General features: G+C 44.0%; 1 protein-coding gene across 1 annotated transcript in view; it reads left to right on the top strand.

Moving 5' to 3' along the window:
- Positions 1–15,848, top strand: part of LOC122556951 (sialic acid-binding Ig-like lectin 13) — a 74,906-nt gene that overhangs the window by 50,765 nt on the left and 8,293 nt on the right. Inside the window, exons 7-9 of the mRNA XM_087995063.1 lie at positions 2,392–2,673; positions 9,022–9,123; positions 15,723–15,772. Coding sequence (XP_087851189.1) covers positions 2,392–2,673; positions 9,022–9,123; positions 15,723–15,772 — 434 coding nt within the window. The remainder of the gene's footprint in view (positions 1–2,391; positions 2,674–9,021; positions 9,124–15,722; positions 15,773–15,848) is intronic.

Genomic DNA, 15,848 nt, shown 5'->3' with positions numbered 1-15,848 from the left:
TCAAACTGTCCCCGTTCCTATTTGATTATTGTACCATGCACCTACAGGGGTAGCTCCAGCAGAGTTGCCAATGGGGAGAAGACTCAGGTTAAATCTGATTTTCCCAGACCTGGAGGGGAGGGCGAAATAGCATCAGGAATGTCAACGCCGGACACAAGATTTCTCTAAACTCGAGAGAGACAGTTTACTTCAGGGGATGAAGTTTGGTGCTAAAACCGTGGAAATGGCCCTACATGGAGAAGAGGGTGGTCAGCATGAGATCAGGCCCCGTGACATATCAAGTTCAGGTCGGTGAGGTGGGCTTGAATAAACATATGGGCCAGGTGAAAGCTGCAAACTCACAAACAGGGCAGGAGGAAACATACCCGGCCCCTCAGAACGGCCAGAAAGGTTGTCAGAACCCATGCGCTTAACCGTCTGTCCAAAGATACCTCGGCGTCTGAGATAGACACGGCAGGTGTCTCAGTCTCAATGCTTTTACCACCTGAAGCTGAGGATGAATTTCTTCCGAGATGCTCTGGGCACAAGAGAAAAGCCACAGCCTGGTACAAATCGCCCGTATCTGAGGAAGAGCGACAGGAGCTCCCGGACCCAGTGTGAAAATGCTCCAAGTGAGGCTAGAGGGGGAGGGGGCTGTGATTGTAACAAGGTCAGCCAGGTGGACCTCATAGAGTATGAGATCCCTGACTGGGGCTGTTAACCTGGTCCAATCAGGGAGCCCTGGCTGACAGATATAAGCAGGAGTGCCAGAGGTTCTGTTCACTCTGAGCTGTCTCTGAGGAAGATAGACCAGCGCCAAATACTATGCACCTGTAAATAAAGGGTGACTTGGTGATGGGATACTGACCCCTGTGGAGTTATTTCAAGGTGGAGAGAATCGGAATGAGAGAGAGAGAAAGAACATATGGAGTGGTAAGTCTTGATCTAACATCAATAATTCTGTATTAGCTGTCATAAAAAAAGACAATTCATTTGCAATATTCACATACTTCTAAAAGTATAATCATTAATGCAGAAAAATGAATTGGAGGTGTACTGAGGATTGTAAGGTATTACTGATGTGATCAGTTGTAACGTCGAATGTATTTATACATGAGACAAGAGAGAGGAAAACACTTGTGTTGCTTTGGTGCTCACAGCCCAGAAAAGGCAGTATTTCTCTAAGACAGTTAGGTGATATCACAACGTGTTATTCCATTATAAAGGTCTTTATCTTACCTTCAGTAATTGCAGTGCATTGGAGTCAATGCAGTGTGTCGTCCATCAGTCTGCTATGTGCAGTGCACCTGGAGTTTGCACATTCTCCCCGTGACTGTGTGAGTTTCCTCCAGGTGCTCCAGTTTCCTCCCACAGTCCAAAGATATACAGGTTAGGTGGATCGGCCAAGATTTTTTAGTTGTTTATTCGTTTGTAGGATGTGGGCAGCGCTGGCTGGGCCAGCATTTATTGCCCATCTCTAGTTGCCCCCTGAGAAGGTGGGAGTGAGCTGCCTTCTTGAACCACTGCAGTCCACCTGCTTTGGGTTGACCCACAATACTGGTAGGGAGGGAATTCTAGGATTTTGACCCAGTGACAGTGAAGGAACAGCAATATATTTCCAAGTCAGGATGCTGAATGGCTTGGAGGGGAACTTGAAGGTGGTGGTATTCCCATATATGCCCTTGTCCTTCTAGATGGAAGGAGTCTGGAAGATGCTGTCTTAGGGTCATTGGTGGCTTTCTGCAGTGCATCTTGTAGACAGTACACACTGCTGCTACTGAGTATCAGTGATAGAGGGAGTGGATACTTGTGGATGCAGTCCCAATCAAGCATGCTGCTTTGTCCCAGATGGTGTCAACCTTCTTGAGCATTGTTGGAGCTGCACTCATTCGTGCAAGTGGGGAGTATTCCATCACACTCCTGTCTTATGTCTTGTAGATGGTAGACAGGGTTTGAGAAGTCAGAAAGCCTGTTTCTCGCTGACATATTCCTAGCCTCTACCCATAGTGTCCAGGATATGCAGGGTGGGTGGATTAGCCATGGGAAATGCAGGGTCACAGGGTTGAAGGGCGCATCTGAATAGGAAGCTATTCGGAGGATTGGTGTGGACTCGATGAACCAAATAACCTGCTTCCACATTGTAGGATCTAATAATTCCCACCAACTCCCTCATAAATCCGGGTAGTAGGTGCACCCTGTATCTATTGCAGAGGATCCTTATTCACTAAAAAATGAACAACCGAAAATCTGTTCTATTTCTCCTCCTTCATCATTTAAATTCTTGCCTGCTGATCATCCTAATCTATCAACTGAATAACTGATGAATGAATGCACTGTCCAAACCTTTCACGATTTTGTAAACTCTGCCAAATTGTCTGTGGAACTTGAGACATCAATGTATTTTACTTCCAGATGCACCAAAAAACGTAACCATTCAAGTAGTTCATGGATCACACTTGGAGATTAAAGAGGGTGACACGCTCTCCTTGATGTGCACCAGTAATAGCAATCCTGAAGCTACCTATACCTTGTACAAGAGGGAGGAAAGCAATGATCAAACAAGAGCTCTTAGTAATGTGAAAGGAACTCTGACCTTCCAACATATTTCTAGAAGTGATTCTGGTTTCTACAGCTGTACTGCAACAAATTACATTAGGAATGTGACTTCGAATGATTTGGAAATCTACGTCCAATGTAAGCAAACATATGTTATTAGCATTTTTTTTGGATTGTGTTCACTCTGTTTTAAGCTGTATGATGCTATAATTACTTAACTCAGACTTTACCAATTCCTAATCCTCTTCTGACACAGTTAAAACCAACACCAGGTTACAGTCCAACAGGTTTACTTGGATGTACAAGCTTTTGGAGCACTGCTCCTTTGTCAGATAGCTGGTGGGGCAGGATCATAGGACACGGAATGTATAGTAAAAGATCTCACTGTCATATAACTGTTATGTTTTTAATCACTTAGAATGGGTTGCAGGTTTTGATTCATCAATATGTAAATCCCAGAACTACTTTCAAGTTTCATTCCTGAGATAACTCGGGGTTTTATAAAAAAAATGTGACATCTCAGCTCAGACAATGCATTAAAGGTGTGAGCTTAGAGTCTGTCTGTATCCCAACGTTGAGTCAGGCTGGTTCTATTTCCAAATTAGGAATTTATGAAATGTCTGCCGACAGATTGTGTGCTTTTTGAACAAAATAGAATGTATTTGTAAATACACATTTGCAAATGCAAATTCACACCATGGATGTATGTGTGTGACATTGCAGTCATACTGCTGTGCTACATGATAAGCAGAAGTGAGATTTCTGGATAATCTTTTCACTTCTCTCACCCGGAGGTTCAATGATTAATTAGAAAGATTTTACCATTAAGGACTATCAAGCAACATTAAGGGTAAAATATTTTAAATTCCTGTTATGACATTCTCAGAAGGGGTTCTACTGATTGCAAATGGACAGGTCTAGTTCAGAGCCATGTGAGGAAGCCAATGGTTCTATTGTCAAATGACCACAATAAAACAAATGGCGTTCTTCGTGTATAATTATGAACAATGTAGAGTCACATAGACTATTAATATGGAGAAAGCTTTACCCAGAGTTTTCGGGGCAGCATGGTGGCTCAGTGGTTAGCACTGCTGCCTCACAGCACCAGGGACCAGGGTTCAAGTCCCACCTCGGGCAGCTGTCTGTGTGGAGTTTGCATATTCTCCCCGTGTCTATCTAGGTTTCTGCTGGGTGATCCAGTTCCCTCCCACCTTCCAAAGGTGTGCAGGTCAGGGTGAATTGGCCACGCTACATTGTCCCATAGTGTGAGGTGCATTATTCAGGGGTAAATATGGGGTGGGGAATGGATCTGTGGCTGGGTTGGTCTTCGGAGGGTCAGTGTGGACTTGTTGGGCTGTCGTGCCTGTTTCCTGTGGGGAATCTAATCTAGAGTCTGGACAAACGTTACCTCCAACATGATGAAGATGTTGGTGACAATAGACTTTGTAAAAGGAATGGGTTTTAAGATGCAGCCTTGGAAGGGAAATGATGTGGTGAGTTTCCGCACGGTATCTCAGAACTTAGGACCTGGGCAGTTGAAAATGTAGCTGCCGGGTGGAGGGTGAAAGGAAGGGGAGGAATGAACAAGAGAAAGGTTTGGAGCATCTCAAAGATCTTGGTGCATTCTAAAAATTGAAGATATTCCATACCATAGAGTGAATTGAACATTTGTAGAGGAGAACTGTTTAACAAGGAACCAATTTACAAGAGACAGTGTTTGATATAGTCTTTAGTATAAATGCTGACCTGATAATGTTAGAAGTTTATCAGCAGCTGTAATATGCTGGAGGTTAAAACTGTCCCTTTCTCTTATACTGGGAAAGTTTGCACTTCCTTTCACCATCTTTAATTACACTTTAGCAGAAATGTTGTCTCTCATGATGGTTTCACCATTGAACACTTTGAGCAACACTTCCTCCAAAAACGTGAAGATATTCATCAAGCCTGAAAAGCTCAAAGGTTCCTCTTTAGCCTCAGTGATCGAAAATAGCACACAGACCTCAGAATATCCACACTGTACAAATCTAGCATGTATCACCTTGCAAGTGAGATAAAAATGGTTTTGTCATACAGATACAATTTAAAATTATGCCCACTTCAACTTATCAGGTTAAAAATCACACAACACCAGGTTATAGTTCAACAGGTTTAATTGGAAGCACACTCTCTTTCCTTTAACACATTGTCTAGCTATCACCATTGTTAACAGCTAACCCGAGAATGCAACTTTAAAAAAAGGGTTTTGTGATTTACACATGAAAGAAGTGAAACTATCACTTTATTCTAACAGATGAAAGGCTTAACAGACAATCAATTCTTCAATGTATAATTTCAGTTACATCACATTGCAAATTTTTGCTATAAATTCTGTGTTACGATCGAGCCCTCCACAATCACTTGATGAAGGAACGTCGCTCCGAAAGCTAGTGTGCTTCCAATTAAACCTGTTGGACTATAACCTGGTGTTGTGTGATTTTTAACTTTGTACACCCCAGTCCAACACCGGCATCTCCGAATCATGTCAACTTATCAGGTTATTCCCATTCAAGGGGACTGTTCAGTTTTGCTTTTTAATAACTGATCCAGTTATTCTCACAGAAAATGGCATTTTAATGTCAGTTTAGGGTTTTCTCTTCCTTCGGTACAATAGCAAATGGACTTGTTTCCAATCGCGAATGCAAAATAAAGTATGTTACATGCACCTTTTCCTGATTCCTTGGTCAGTATGAGGAGAATCCACATGTAGATGTATGGATACACCAGTTGAAGAAAAATCAATCTTTCACATAGACAAGGGAAGTCAGTGCATTTAGAAGTTGGAGCTACTGATTAGAACCGTACTTTTCTACAGATGCTCTTACTTCTGAAAACTATTTCAGTAAAGTACAATAGCTCAGTCCAGAATGTGAAATAAATTGGAGATGTGGAGAGCTATTATTCTTTTCTGGGATGTAAGCCTTACTGGGAAAGTGGGCATTTATTGCTCATCCTTAATTGCCACTTATTAAGCTGTTTTAGAGGGCAATTAAGAGTCAGCCACATTGCTGCAGGTTTAGAGTCACATATAGGCCAGAGCAGGTGATTTGATTTGATTTATTGTAGTCACGTGTACCTACGTACAGTGAAAACCTTTGTTTGTGAGGACAGCAGATTTCCTTCCCCGAAGGCAGTATTGTATCAGGTGGGTTTTTATTATAAGCAATGATTGTTTCATGGCCACTATTAGTGTTATTAGTTTTCAAATCTGGATTAACTTAATTCAAATTCCATTTGCTATCCTCATTACAGTTACTAAAGAGCAGCACAGTGTCTCAATGGTTAGCACTGCTGTCTCACAGTGCCAAGGAGCCTATTTCAATTCCACCCTCGGGCAACTCTCTGTGTAGTTTGCACATGCTCCCTGTGTCTGGGTGAGTTTCCTCCAGGTGCTCTGGTTTCCTCCCACAGTCCAATGATGTTCAGGTTAGTTGGACTGGCCGTGCAAAATTGCCCAACGTGTCCAGGGTTGTGCAGGTTAGATGGGCTAGCAATGTGAAATGCAGGGTTATAGGTATTGGGTGGGATACTCTTTGGAGGATCAGTGTGGACTTGATGGGCTGAATGGCCTGCTTCCACGCTTAGAGATTCTACGAGCCTCTGGATTATTAGTCCAGTTGACATTAGAACTGTATCACTATCCCCCCCTTCCAGAACAATCAGTACAATCACGAACCTTCATCATCAGACTCTGAGTAGTGCCAGGGCAGAGTTGCAGGCAACTTCCTCTTCTGCACTATTGGTTCCTTGTCTTACACTCATCAAGACAATTTGCAAGAAATAGCCAAGTAAAAGGAAAACAACATTTATACTGTATGGAAGGAGAGTGCTGTTTGTTGGGCAAGTGGACACTGACTGGTAGAAATGTTGCCATGGGGAATGCACCAGTTTATGAAGACCTGAAGTTAACTGCCAAGCTTTGTTTAAATTTTAAGCAAAGAAAGTTGATTCAGAGAAGTGATCTCGAGAATGGCTGAAACCTGTTTTGCTAAAGTGAGAGTGTGCACATGTTCTTTCTGTCCCCATAGAGCCGGGCCCTGTGTATTAGTGTAGGTAGCTTAGAATACATGCACGTGCACCACATTGAGAGATCAATTGACAATGACTAAATTATGTAGTTCTTTACACACTTAGGATTAGGCTGAAAATGTTGTGAAATTGCTAATCACATCTAATGTTGGACTCTGTGTTATGAGTTTTGAAATCACAGGTGAGTTTAGTACAGTCAGCACATTGTCCGTTTGTAAACAGCTGAAAGGATAGGATCTTAACAAAATAACCAAAAGTTAACAAAATAGGTGATGGCTATTTTCTGGTTCATTTCTCAAGCAATGACATCAATAAGAATCAAGCTGCCTTGTTAAAAATGTAAACAAAACCTGGCAGTAAACTGTCAGTCATCATTGACTGGTGCATTCACATGGCAATGTCTCGACCGATTACAGTCTACCTGGCAACCAATCTCCTCTCATAAATTATGACTGCTATTTTACCTTTACTTTGGTATTTCGAGCAGAGTGTCCTAATGAGTGCAAGATGAGAAGTTTTGGCAAATAAATAAATGATCCCTTGGAGTTAATCAGCCTTTGATGATCATGACACAGTGAACAGCAGTGGAAACAATGCACTGATGAGGTGAAATATGCTTGCACAATCTTCAAGCAAATTAATCTAGATGTGAAAGACATGGCTGGTAGCTTTGGCTTCGAACGAAAATCCACAGAAACATTGACATACGCTCAAAGAAGTGGTGGAGAAAAGGACAGAGCTGAACAAAAATAAAAGTAAAAACAAACTGAAAATCACAGCTTTCAGAAAAAAATGTCTGCAATAATGCTGTAGTGAAAGGACAGAAGTGGGACACAGAGAAAACCAAACACCAAATGGAAACGCTCTAACCATCAAATAAAATTAAAAGAAAAATATAGTTGAAATGGTGGATCGTTGTTATAGAACTTTATGAAAGAGTAAGTGTAGGAGACTAACAGAAGGCTGAATGTTTAATAGAATCCAGGATGTAAAATCAAAGTGAGCTGGAAACACTGAAGGAACAAAGCAAGAAACGCCAGGGGGATGTGAAACACTCGAAACAGCCTGAAGAACAAAATCAGTCAGTGGTTAATCTGGAGCCAAGCAGATTCTGAAACTGGAAGTGCAGCCCATGGCAATTTATCATTGCCAATGAAGACAGGAATGACAGACAATATCATGTCTGACTGTGGAAATGGATGGCACCTCCAGACAAAGTCACTATCATGAGGTTGATACATATAACCTAATGCTGAAACATCATGGAGACTCACAGGCTCTAACTAAATAATAACTAATAACTAAACCATCCTTGTGGAAAGGCGGGGTATGTTGCATGTGTACCTAGACTTCAGGAGAGCTCATTGTCTTTCAGAACTCAATATGTCGTGTGTATACCGTGTTGGAACTCTGCCTGATGACTTGTCTGCTTTTTGGATGCATGTACATAAATGAGTTGGTTGCTGGGATGTCTGCATTGGAGTATATCAGACAATCTTTCAAATGTGCTCTGATGTTCAATTAGATTACGGTTGATCTATATCGTAAATATTTTTTTACCTAATGTACTTTTGCAGTTCTCAATATTATTGTCCGCTAAAAAGTCTATCCCAGTGGTGAAATTTTAAACTCACCTCCCCCCTCCCCCACCCCTTCACTTTAATTAACTTTTTTGGATAAAGATTTCTCGGTTTTCATTGCCCTTTGTGACAGCGAGTGCTTTTGGATTATAACCCTGAACAGCCTCATGTTTAAAGTCGTGACCTTTGCTCTGTGATTCTTCATCAAAGGAAATATGGTACACAGATAAAAAATAAACAATCATCCAGTTTAATCATTTAATCACGCTAATCAGATTGCTCCCAACTTTTATATTCTGTAGTAACGTAAGATTAAATGTAAGTGTTTTAGACAGAGAGCAGGGGAAAATGTTCTGGACAGGACAAGACTGGAATGCATTGGTAGAGCTAGTTAAAAATCACACAACACCAGGTTATAGTCCAACAGGTTTAGTTGGAAGCACTAGCTTTCAGAGCACTGCTCCTTATCAGGTAGCTGATTTTTAAATTTGTCCACCCTCGTCCAACACCGGCTTCTCCACATCATTGGCAGAGTTAGCAACTGAAGCTCAGACCATGTCAACATTGAAGAATAGATTAGATAGGTGTAGAGAAAAGGGTGCCAGAAGACTGTGGAACCAGGAGTGTTGACCCCATGAGATTATTGTTCTTGCTGATGTACGGGATAAAATGCTTTCATTGAGTCAAACAGCCCATTCCAGTTTGATTTGAATCTCTATGCAATGTCCAATGTGAATCAGTTACCACCGAAACAAGAGAGGGGAAACGGGAGAGACAGATTTTAGTAAAGATTTCATTAAACTTTTACATTTGTAATTAATGAAATACATATCATTTGCAGCATCATCAGCCATCCTGAAAATCCTGATTGCAAGATCGCTTGTTGGTATAGGACTTCTCCTGGCCACTGTGCTATGGATACGAAGGAAAGACTTGTTCAAAGGTAAGATCCCTGTCAGTTGCTGCTCTATCACATGGCACAAGCTATGAGCCCAGCCATGATCATCGCTCCATGGTGGAATCATACAACATCGGGATTGTATGTGTATCAGCTCCTTAGAAGATTATGTCCATGTCCCTGTCCCTTCCTGCCCCTGTCCCTTCCTGCCCCTGTGCCTTTAAGCCTAATCATTGAAATTGTTGCCCCTGCCACTATCTTGCTGGACAACTCCTGAAGAAGGGCCTGTGCCCGAAACGTCGAATCTCCTGTTCCCTGGATGCTGCCTGACCTGCAGTGCTGTTCCAGCAATAAAGTTTCAACTTTGATCTCCAGCATCTGCAGACCTCACTTTCTCCTGGACAACTCCATCACTACAGCTGCCCAACAACCTTCCAATTCTTCTCCGTGACAATAAAGGATATTCTCTTCTACTTCCTCAGTCCTTTGGTGACCTTTGCCATTTATTTGTTATTCAGCCAATTGTCTTTTCCAGTTAGTTTATTCCTTTTCCCTGAATCAATTATGTTTCTCTTGTACGCAATCAGGTCCCGGACCTTCCCGTGGCTTGCCACTTTAACACCCAATCCTGCTCCCATGCCCACATGTCTGTCCTTGGCCGGCTGCAATGTTCCAGTGAAGCTCAACGCAAACTGGAGGAACAGCATCTCATCTCCCGACGAGGCACGTTATAGCCTGCCGGTCTCAACATTGAATTCAACAACTTCAGATGATTATCCCATCTCGACCCCTCTGTTTTCATTCTGCTCTGTAATTTTATTTCATTTATTTTATTATTTTTTAAAATTTGTTTTTCACTGTTCTGTACCTCTTATTTCTTGATTGTCTCTCTTCCTCTCGCTCCCCACTCTCTCATCACCTTTTTCCTCTCCTCTTCCCCCTTTGCTACCCTTCTCCCCTGTTTTCCATTTTGCCTCTGCTTCACCCCTCCCCCCCACCCCCCCACATATTTTGTCACATAGCACTGGCTTCAGCCTTGGTCATTCACAGCTCCTAATCTCCCTATAATCTCTCTCTGCACTGTCATTATCACCTCTTTATTGCTACCTTTGCTTCTGGAGCCATGACTCACTTTCTCTCAGCCTGGTATAAATACCTCCCTATTTCTCCCCTTTTTTTAGCTTTGACAAAGGGTCAGTTCGACTCGAAACGTCAGCTATTTTCTCTCCTTACAGATGCTCCCAGACCTGCTGAGATTTTCCAGCATTTTCTCTTCTGTTGTAGTTCTGTTCGCCGAGCTGGGAATTTGTGTTGCAGACGTTTCGTCCCCTGTCTAGATGACATCCTCAGTGCTTGGGAGCCTCTTGTGAAGCACTTTTGTGATCTTTCCTCTGGCATTTATAGTGGTTTGTCTCTGCCGCTTCCGATTGTCAGTTTCAGCTGTCCGCTGCAGTGGTCGGTATATTCGGTCCAGGTCGATGTGCTTATTGATTGAATCTGTGGATGAGTGCCATGCCTCTAGGAATTTCCTGGCTGTTCTCTGTTTGGCTTGTCCTATAATAGTAGTGTTGTCCCAGTCGAACTCAAGTTGCTTGTCATCTGCGTGTGTGGCTACTAAGGATAGCTGGTCATGTCGTTTCGTGGCTAGTTGGTGTTCATGGATGCGGATCGTTAGCTGTCTTCCTGTTTGTCCTATGTAGTGTTGTGTGCAGTCCTTGCATGGGATTTTGTACACTACATTGGTTTTGCTCATGATGACAGATGACAAGCAACATGAGTTCAACTATTATAGGACAAGCCAAACAGAGAACAGCCAGGGAATTCTTAGAGGCATGATATTCATCCATGGATTCAATCAATAAACACATCGACCTGGATCCAATATACCGGCCACTGCAGCGGACAGCTGGAACTGACAACCGGAAGCGGCAGATACAAATCACTATAAATGCCGGAGGAAACATCACAGAAGTGCTTCACAGGAGGCTCCCAAGCACTGAGGATGTCACCTAGACAGGGGACGAAACGTCTGCAACACAAATTCCCAACTCGGTGAACAGAACCACAACAACGAGCACCCAAGCTACAATCTTCTCACAAACTTTGAATTTTCTCTTCTGTTTCTCTTGGGCAGTTTATTTTGGGTTAAATGAGTGGGTGCACAAACCTTTCTCCGATGCACTAGCCCCCAGTGTATTTGCTGGCATCTGGTGGACCAGCTGTTGACTCTGTCACTGCATCTGGAGTCAGTCAGTTGTTGGAACTGTTTCCTTCGCACCACCTTCCAAACCCAGAACCTCTCATTTCAGAAGGAAAAGGGCATTAGGCTAACCACCTACCAAGAGTTCCTTCCAAATCACACATCATCGTGGCTGGATGTGTTGTAGCTGTCAAAGGAACCTGAAAGTTTGGCAGTCAACCAATCACCCGAAGCCTTCGTCCCCTCCACCAAGGGTAAGTAATGAGTGTAGCATATTTCATCAGGACCTAGCAGCAATGTGGTTGTCCCTTTGCGAGGCAGACTGGAGAGGTTCCCCTGCCATCTTAAGGGCAGCTGGAAGTGACAATGGATGCCCACATCTCATGGAATGATTCAGAGGACAGAGCTTTTAGCTGCTTCCAACAGGAACTTGCGTCCAGATTGGCAGTCACAAGCAGACAGACCAGTGCGTCCTCAAACCTATCCATGTAAATCCAAAAGAAATGTAGATGCTGTAAATCAGAAACAAATACAGAAATTGCTGGAAAAACTCATCAGGTCTGGCAGCATCTGTGGAGAGAAATCAGTGTTAATGTTTCAGGTCTGGTGACCCTTCCTCAGAGTTGAACTATCCTGTACCATTTTCTCTCAGTCCTCAGTTGGAATATTAGACACCTTGTGGTTAGTCTCCAATTTGTCACTGTAGCAGCTTCTTGCCCCACTAATGGTCTTTTTCCCTTCACAGACGTTCACTAACTTCAAACTTCTGTGGTCCAGGGTCAAGTCCATAGTGGCCAATGGCCTTGCTTTCTGTGAATAACCTCCAACTTATTAAGAAAGAACTGACATTTTGCAGACCATGAGATGCCCAAAGGAACGTTGCAGCCACTAATGTACTTTTGAACCCTTGTCACTGTTGGAAAGCTGATTGGAGATTCAGCACCAATCTGCAGTCGCACCAAGAGCGATGTCATCACAATTAATGACCCGATGTTGGTTGAGGGATATATGTTGCATTCAGGGAACTTTCTGGGGATCTTTCATCACCTGAGAGGACAGATAGGGCCTCAGGCTAATGCATCATCTGAAGGATTGCAGTTCCCCCAGTGCAGCACTCCCGCAGTACTGCATTGGATTGTCAACATTGCTGAGGTGCTCAATCCTTGCAGTGGGACTTTAACCCGTGAACTCCTGATGGGGACCACAGTGACTGGCTGACTGACTGTGTTGTATGAGAGCACAGACTAGAGAGCAGACTAGCAGTGTACATTAAAGGCAGTTTCATAACATCATGATACGTCATGGTCCAGTCTAAAAGGCCTGCGCTTTCAGTCGCTCAGACTCTGTGCAATCGGGTTGGGTTAATCTGTTCAGTCAGTAAGCTATGTGTGTGCAGTATTCAATAACTTCAGTAAACACAGTATTTTTCAATTCCAAAAATGATAAGGACTTTGATTGCTGGGCTTCATAGAATGGGAATCCCTACAGTTTGGAAACAGGCCATTAGGCCTATTGAGTCCACACTTAGCATCCCACCCGCTACCCTATCTCTGCCTTTCCCATGGCTAAACCACCTAGCCTGAATACATTGGGAAATTTAGCATGTCCAATCCGCCCTGACCTGCACATCATTGGGCTGTGGGAGGAAACCCACACAGACACGGGGAGAATGTGTAAACACCGCACAGACAGTCATTCAAAGCTGGAATTGAATCAGGTCCCTGGCATTGTGAGGTAGCAGAGCTAACCACTGAGCCACCCTGTTGCCATCTTTTTCATCACATGACTCTGTTACATTCTAGTGATTGATTATTGTAGAACTTCCCTTTGGAATGAAAAACCAGAAGTCCTTCCACAAACACATCTTTATATGAAAAACACAAACTCTACATTGGGCTTTGGCTCAAATTGGGATCGCTGTCTGCATGCTTTTTGATCATGTTCTTGTCACCCTCTTTCTAACCCTGTCATGGACCTGTGGCTGGATGGTGAGAGTGTAGGAATGAAGAGATATGTGACTCCGTCTCTTAGAGCAACTAAGGAGGGTATCCTGCTGCCTTGTGGGGTGGCACGCAGATTTAATATAACCTTCCAAAAGTCTTGGCAAGCTGCTTTGCATTTGACTATTGTGGATTTTACAGTTTGACCAGTGCGTACTGTGAGGCTGAGGGTAGTGAGGAGAAAAGACAATTGGATGCCCCATTTTCTGCACATATTTTGAGCAAGGTCACCCATGTACTGCAGACTCATTCGTGTACAGTATCGAACAGACTGAATATGACAGTCAATGTGTCAACAACAGATTCACGGGCGGTAACTTTGATTTGTCATGCCAAAGGGAACTTTGTGAAAAAGTCAGTCCCCAGAATTCAATCGCCTCCTTGGACGTAGAAAACGTCCGTTGCAAACTGAAAGAATCTCGTCTGAGGCCAGCGGTTTTCCTGACTGTTGATGTTGATGTTGGAACTGAAGGGTTTGTTATCTGGTGGATCACATTAATATGTCCATCTGAGCATGCTTGGACACCAATAGGTAGCTGGACCCACTGTCTTTGCCTCAGTGAAGGGTCACAGTGTCCACTAGAATGAGCTGTGTTGACATTTAAAGTGGATAACATCAATACAAAAGAGGCTGCGCCAACATAAAACAGACAGAATACCACAGAGTGAAGCTAAATCATGATGACCTTATAAGGACCGTCTGGTCCTGTTATATGTCTATTTGGGGATTATCTGAATGGAGAGTGATAATATTTGTATATGCTACTGGACAAGATTTCCATTCTACTACAAACCGACCGACTCCCACAGCTACCTGGACTACACCTCCTCCCACCCTGCCCCCTGTAAAAACGCCATCCCATTCTCCCAATTCCTTTGTCTCCGCCGCATCTGCTCCCAGGAGGACCAGTTCCAAAAACGCACATCCCAGATGGCCTCCTTCTTCAAGGACCACAATTTCCCCCCCGACGTGGTCGACGATGCCCTCCACTGCATCTCTTCCACTTCCCGCTCCTCCGCCCTTGAGCCCCACCCCTCCAACCGCCACCAGGACAGAACCCCACTGGTCCTCACCTACCACCCCACTAACCTCCATGTACAGCGCATCATCCGCCGTCATTTCCGCTACCTCCAAACGGACCCCACCACCAAGGATATATTTCCCTCCCCTCCCCTATCAGCATTCCGTAAAGACCACTCCCTCCGTGACTCCCTCGTCAGATCCACACCCCCCACCAACCCAACCTCCACTCCCGGCACCTTCCCCTGCAACCGCAGGAGGTGCAAGACTTGCGCCCACTCCTCCCCCCTCACCTCCCTCCAAGGCCCCAAAGGAAACTTCCATATCCGCCACAGATTCACCTGCACCTTCACACACATCATCTATTGCATCCTCTGCACCCGATGTGGCCTCCTCTATATTGGGGAGACAGGCCGGCTACTTGCGGAGCATTTCAGCGAACACCTCTGGGACACCCGGACCAACCAACCCAACCACCCTGTGGCTCAACACTTCAACTCCCCCTCCCACTCCACCAAGGATATGCAGGTCTTTGGACTCCTCCATCGCCAGACCACAACAACATGACGGTTGGAGGAAGAGCGCCTCATCTTCCGCCTAGGAACCCTCCAACCACAAGGGATGAACTCGGATTTCACCAGTTTCCTCATTTCCCCTCCCCCCACCCTGTCTCAGTCAAATCCATCGAATTCAGCACCGCCTTCCTAACCTGAGATCTTCTTCCCGACCTCTCCGCCCCCACCCCAGTCTGACCTATCACCCTCACCTTGACCTCTTTCCACCTATCACATTTCCGACGCCCCTCCCCCAAGTCCCTCCTCCCTACCTTTTATCTTACCTGCTGGACAAACTTTCCCCATTCCTGAAGAAGGGCTTATGCCCGAAACGTCGATTCTCCTGTTCCCTGGATGCTGTCTGACCTGCTGCGCTTTTCCAGCAACACATTTCCAGCTCTGATCTCCAGCATCTGCAGACCTCACTTTCTCCTCAAAGATTTCCATTCTTTAAAGGGAAAGAGCACAGAGTGCAGAGAAAACACTAATTGTATGTTTTCGATAGTTGCTTGACATCATAACATGTGATGCCCCCAATTTAAAAGGTCCTTGTCTTCAGCTGCTCTCTCTCAGTGCAAGGGAGTCGGTGTTGTGTGTTAGTCAGTCCTTCTTGGGTGCACCACATACAGTAATAGTCCGAGCACAGAAATCAGACTATGTTTATATCTGACATTTTATAACAATGTAAATTGTTAGTGATGTTAATAAACTTCAAGACATCTGTCTCAGCCATAGCCTAGCCTTTGTTTGATGTGAACTAACAGTGAGGGCAGCTCTCGGAGTACGTCATATAGCAATGGTGTTGGACCTCTGAAAGCAGATGGGTCTAAAATAAAGCTGACAGATTCATTCTCTTCATTTGTTTTCAGGAAGAAAAACAGAAATTAATTCACAACATGAAATGCTGGACATGCAACAGGTTTGTGAAAGCTTTAGTATATTACTAATATTTTCAGTCTGAGAGAGATATACGTTTTCATGTAAAGTATGTTAAG

The sequence above is a fragment of the Chiloscyllium plagiosum genome, unplaced genomic scaffold (genome assembly GCF_037043375.1).
Source record: "Chiloscyllium plagiosum isolate Xiang-an unplaced genomic scaffold, Cpla_swu_hap1 HiC_scaffold_16, whole genome shotgun sequence".
Lineage (NCBI taxonomy): Eukaryota > Metazoa > Chordata > Chondrichthyes > Orectolobiformes > Hemiscylliidae > Chiloscyllium > Chiloscyllium plagiosum.
Note: the sequence above shows the minus strand (reverse complement) of the source record. Positions and strands in the feature narration are given on the sequence as shown.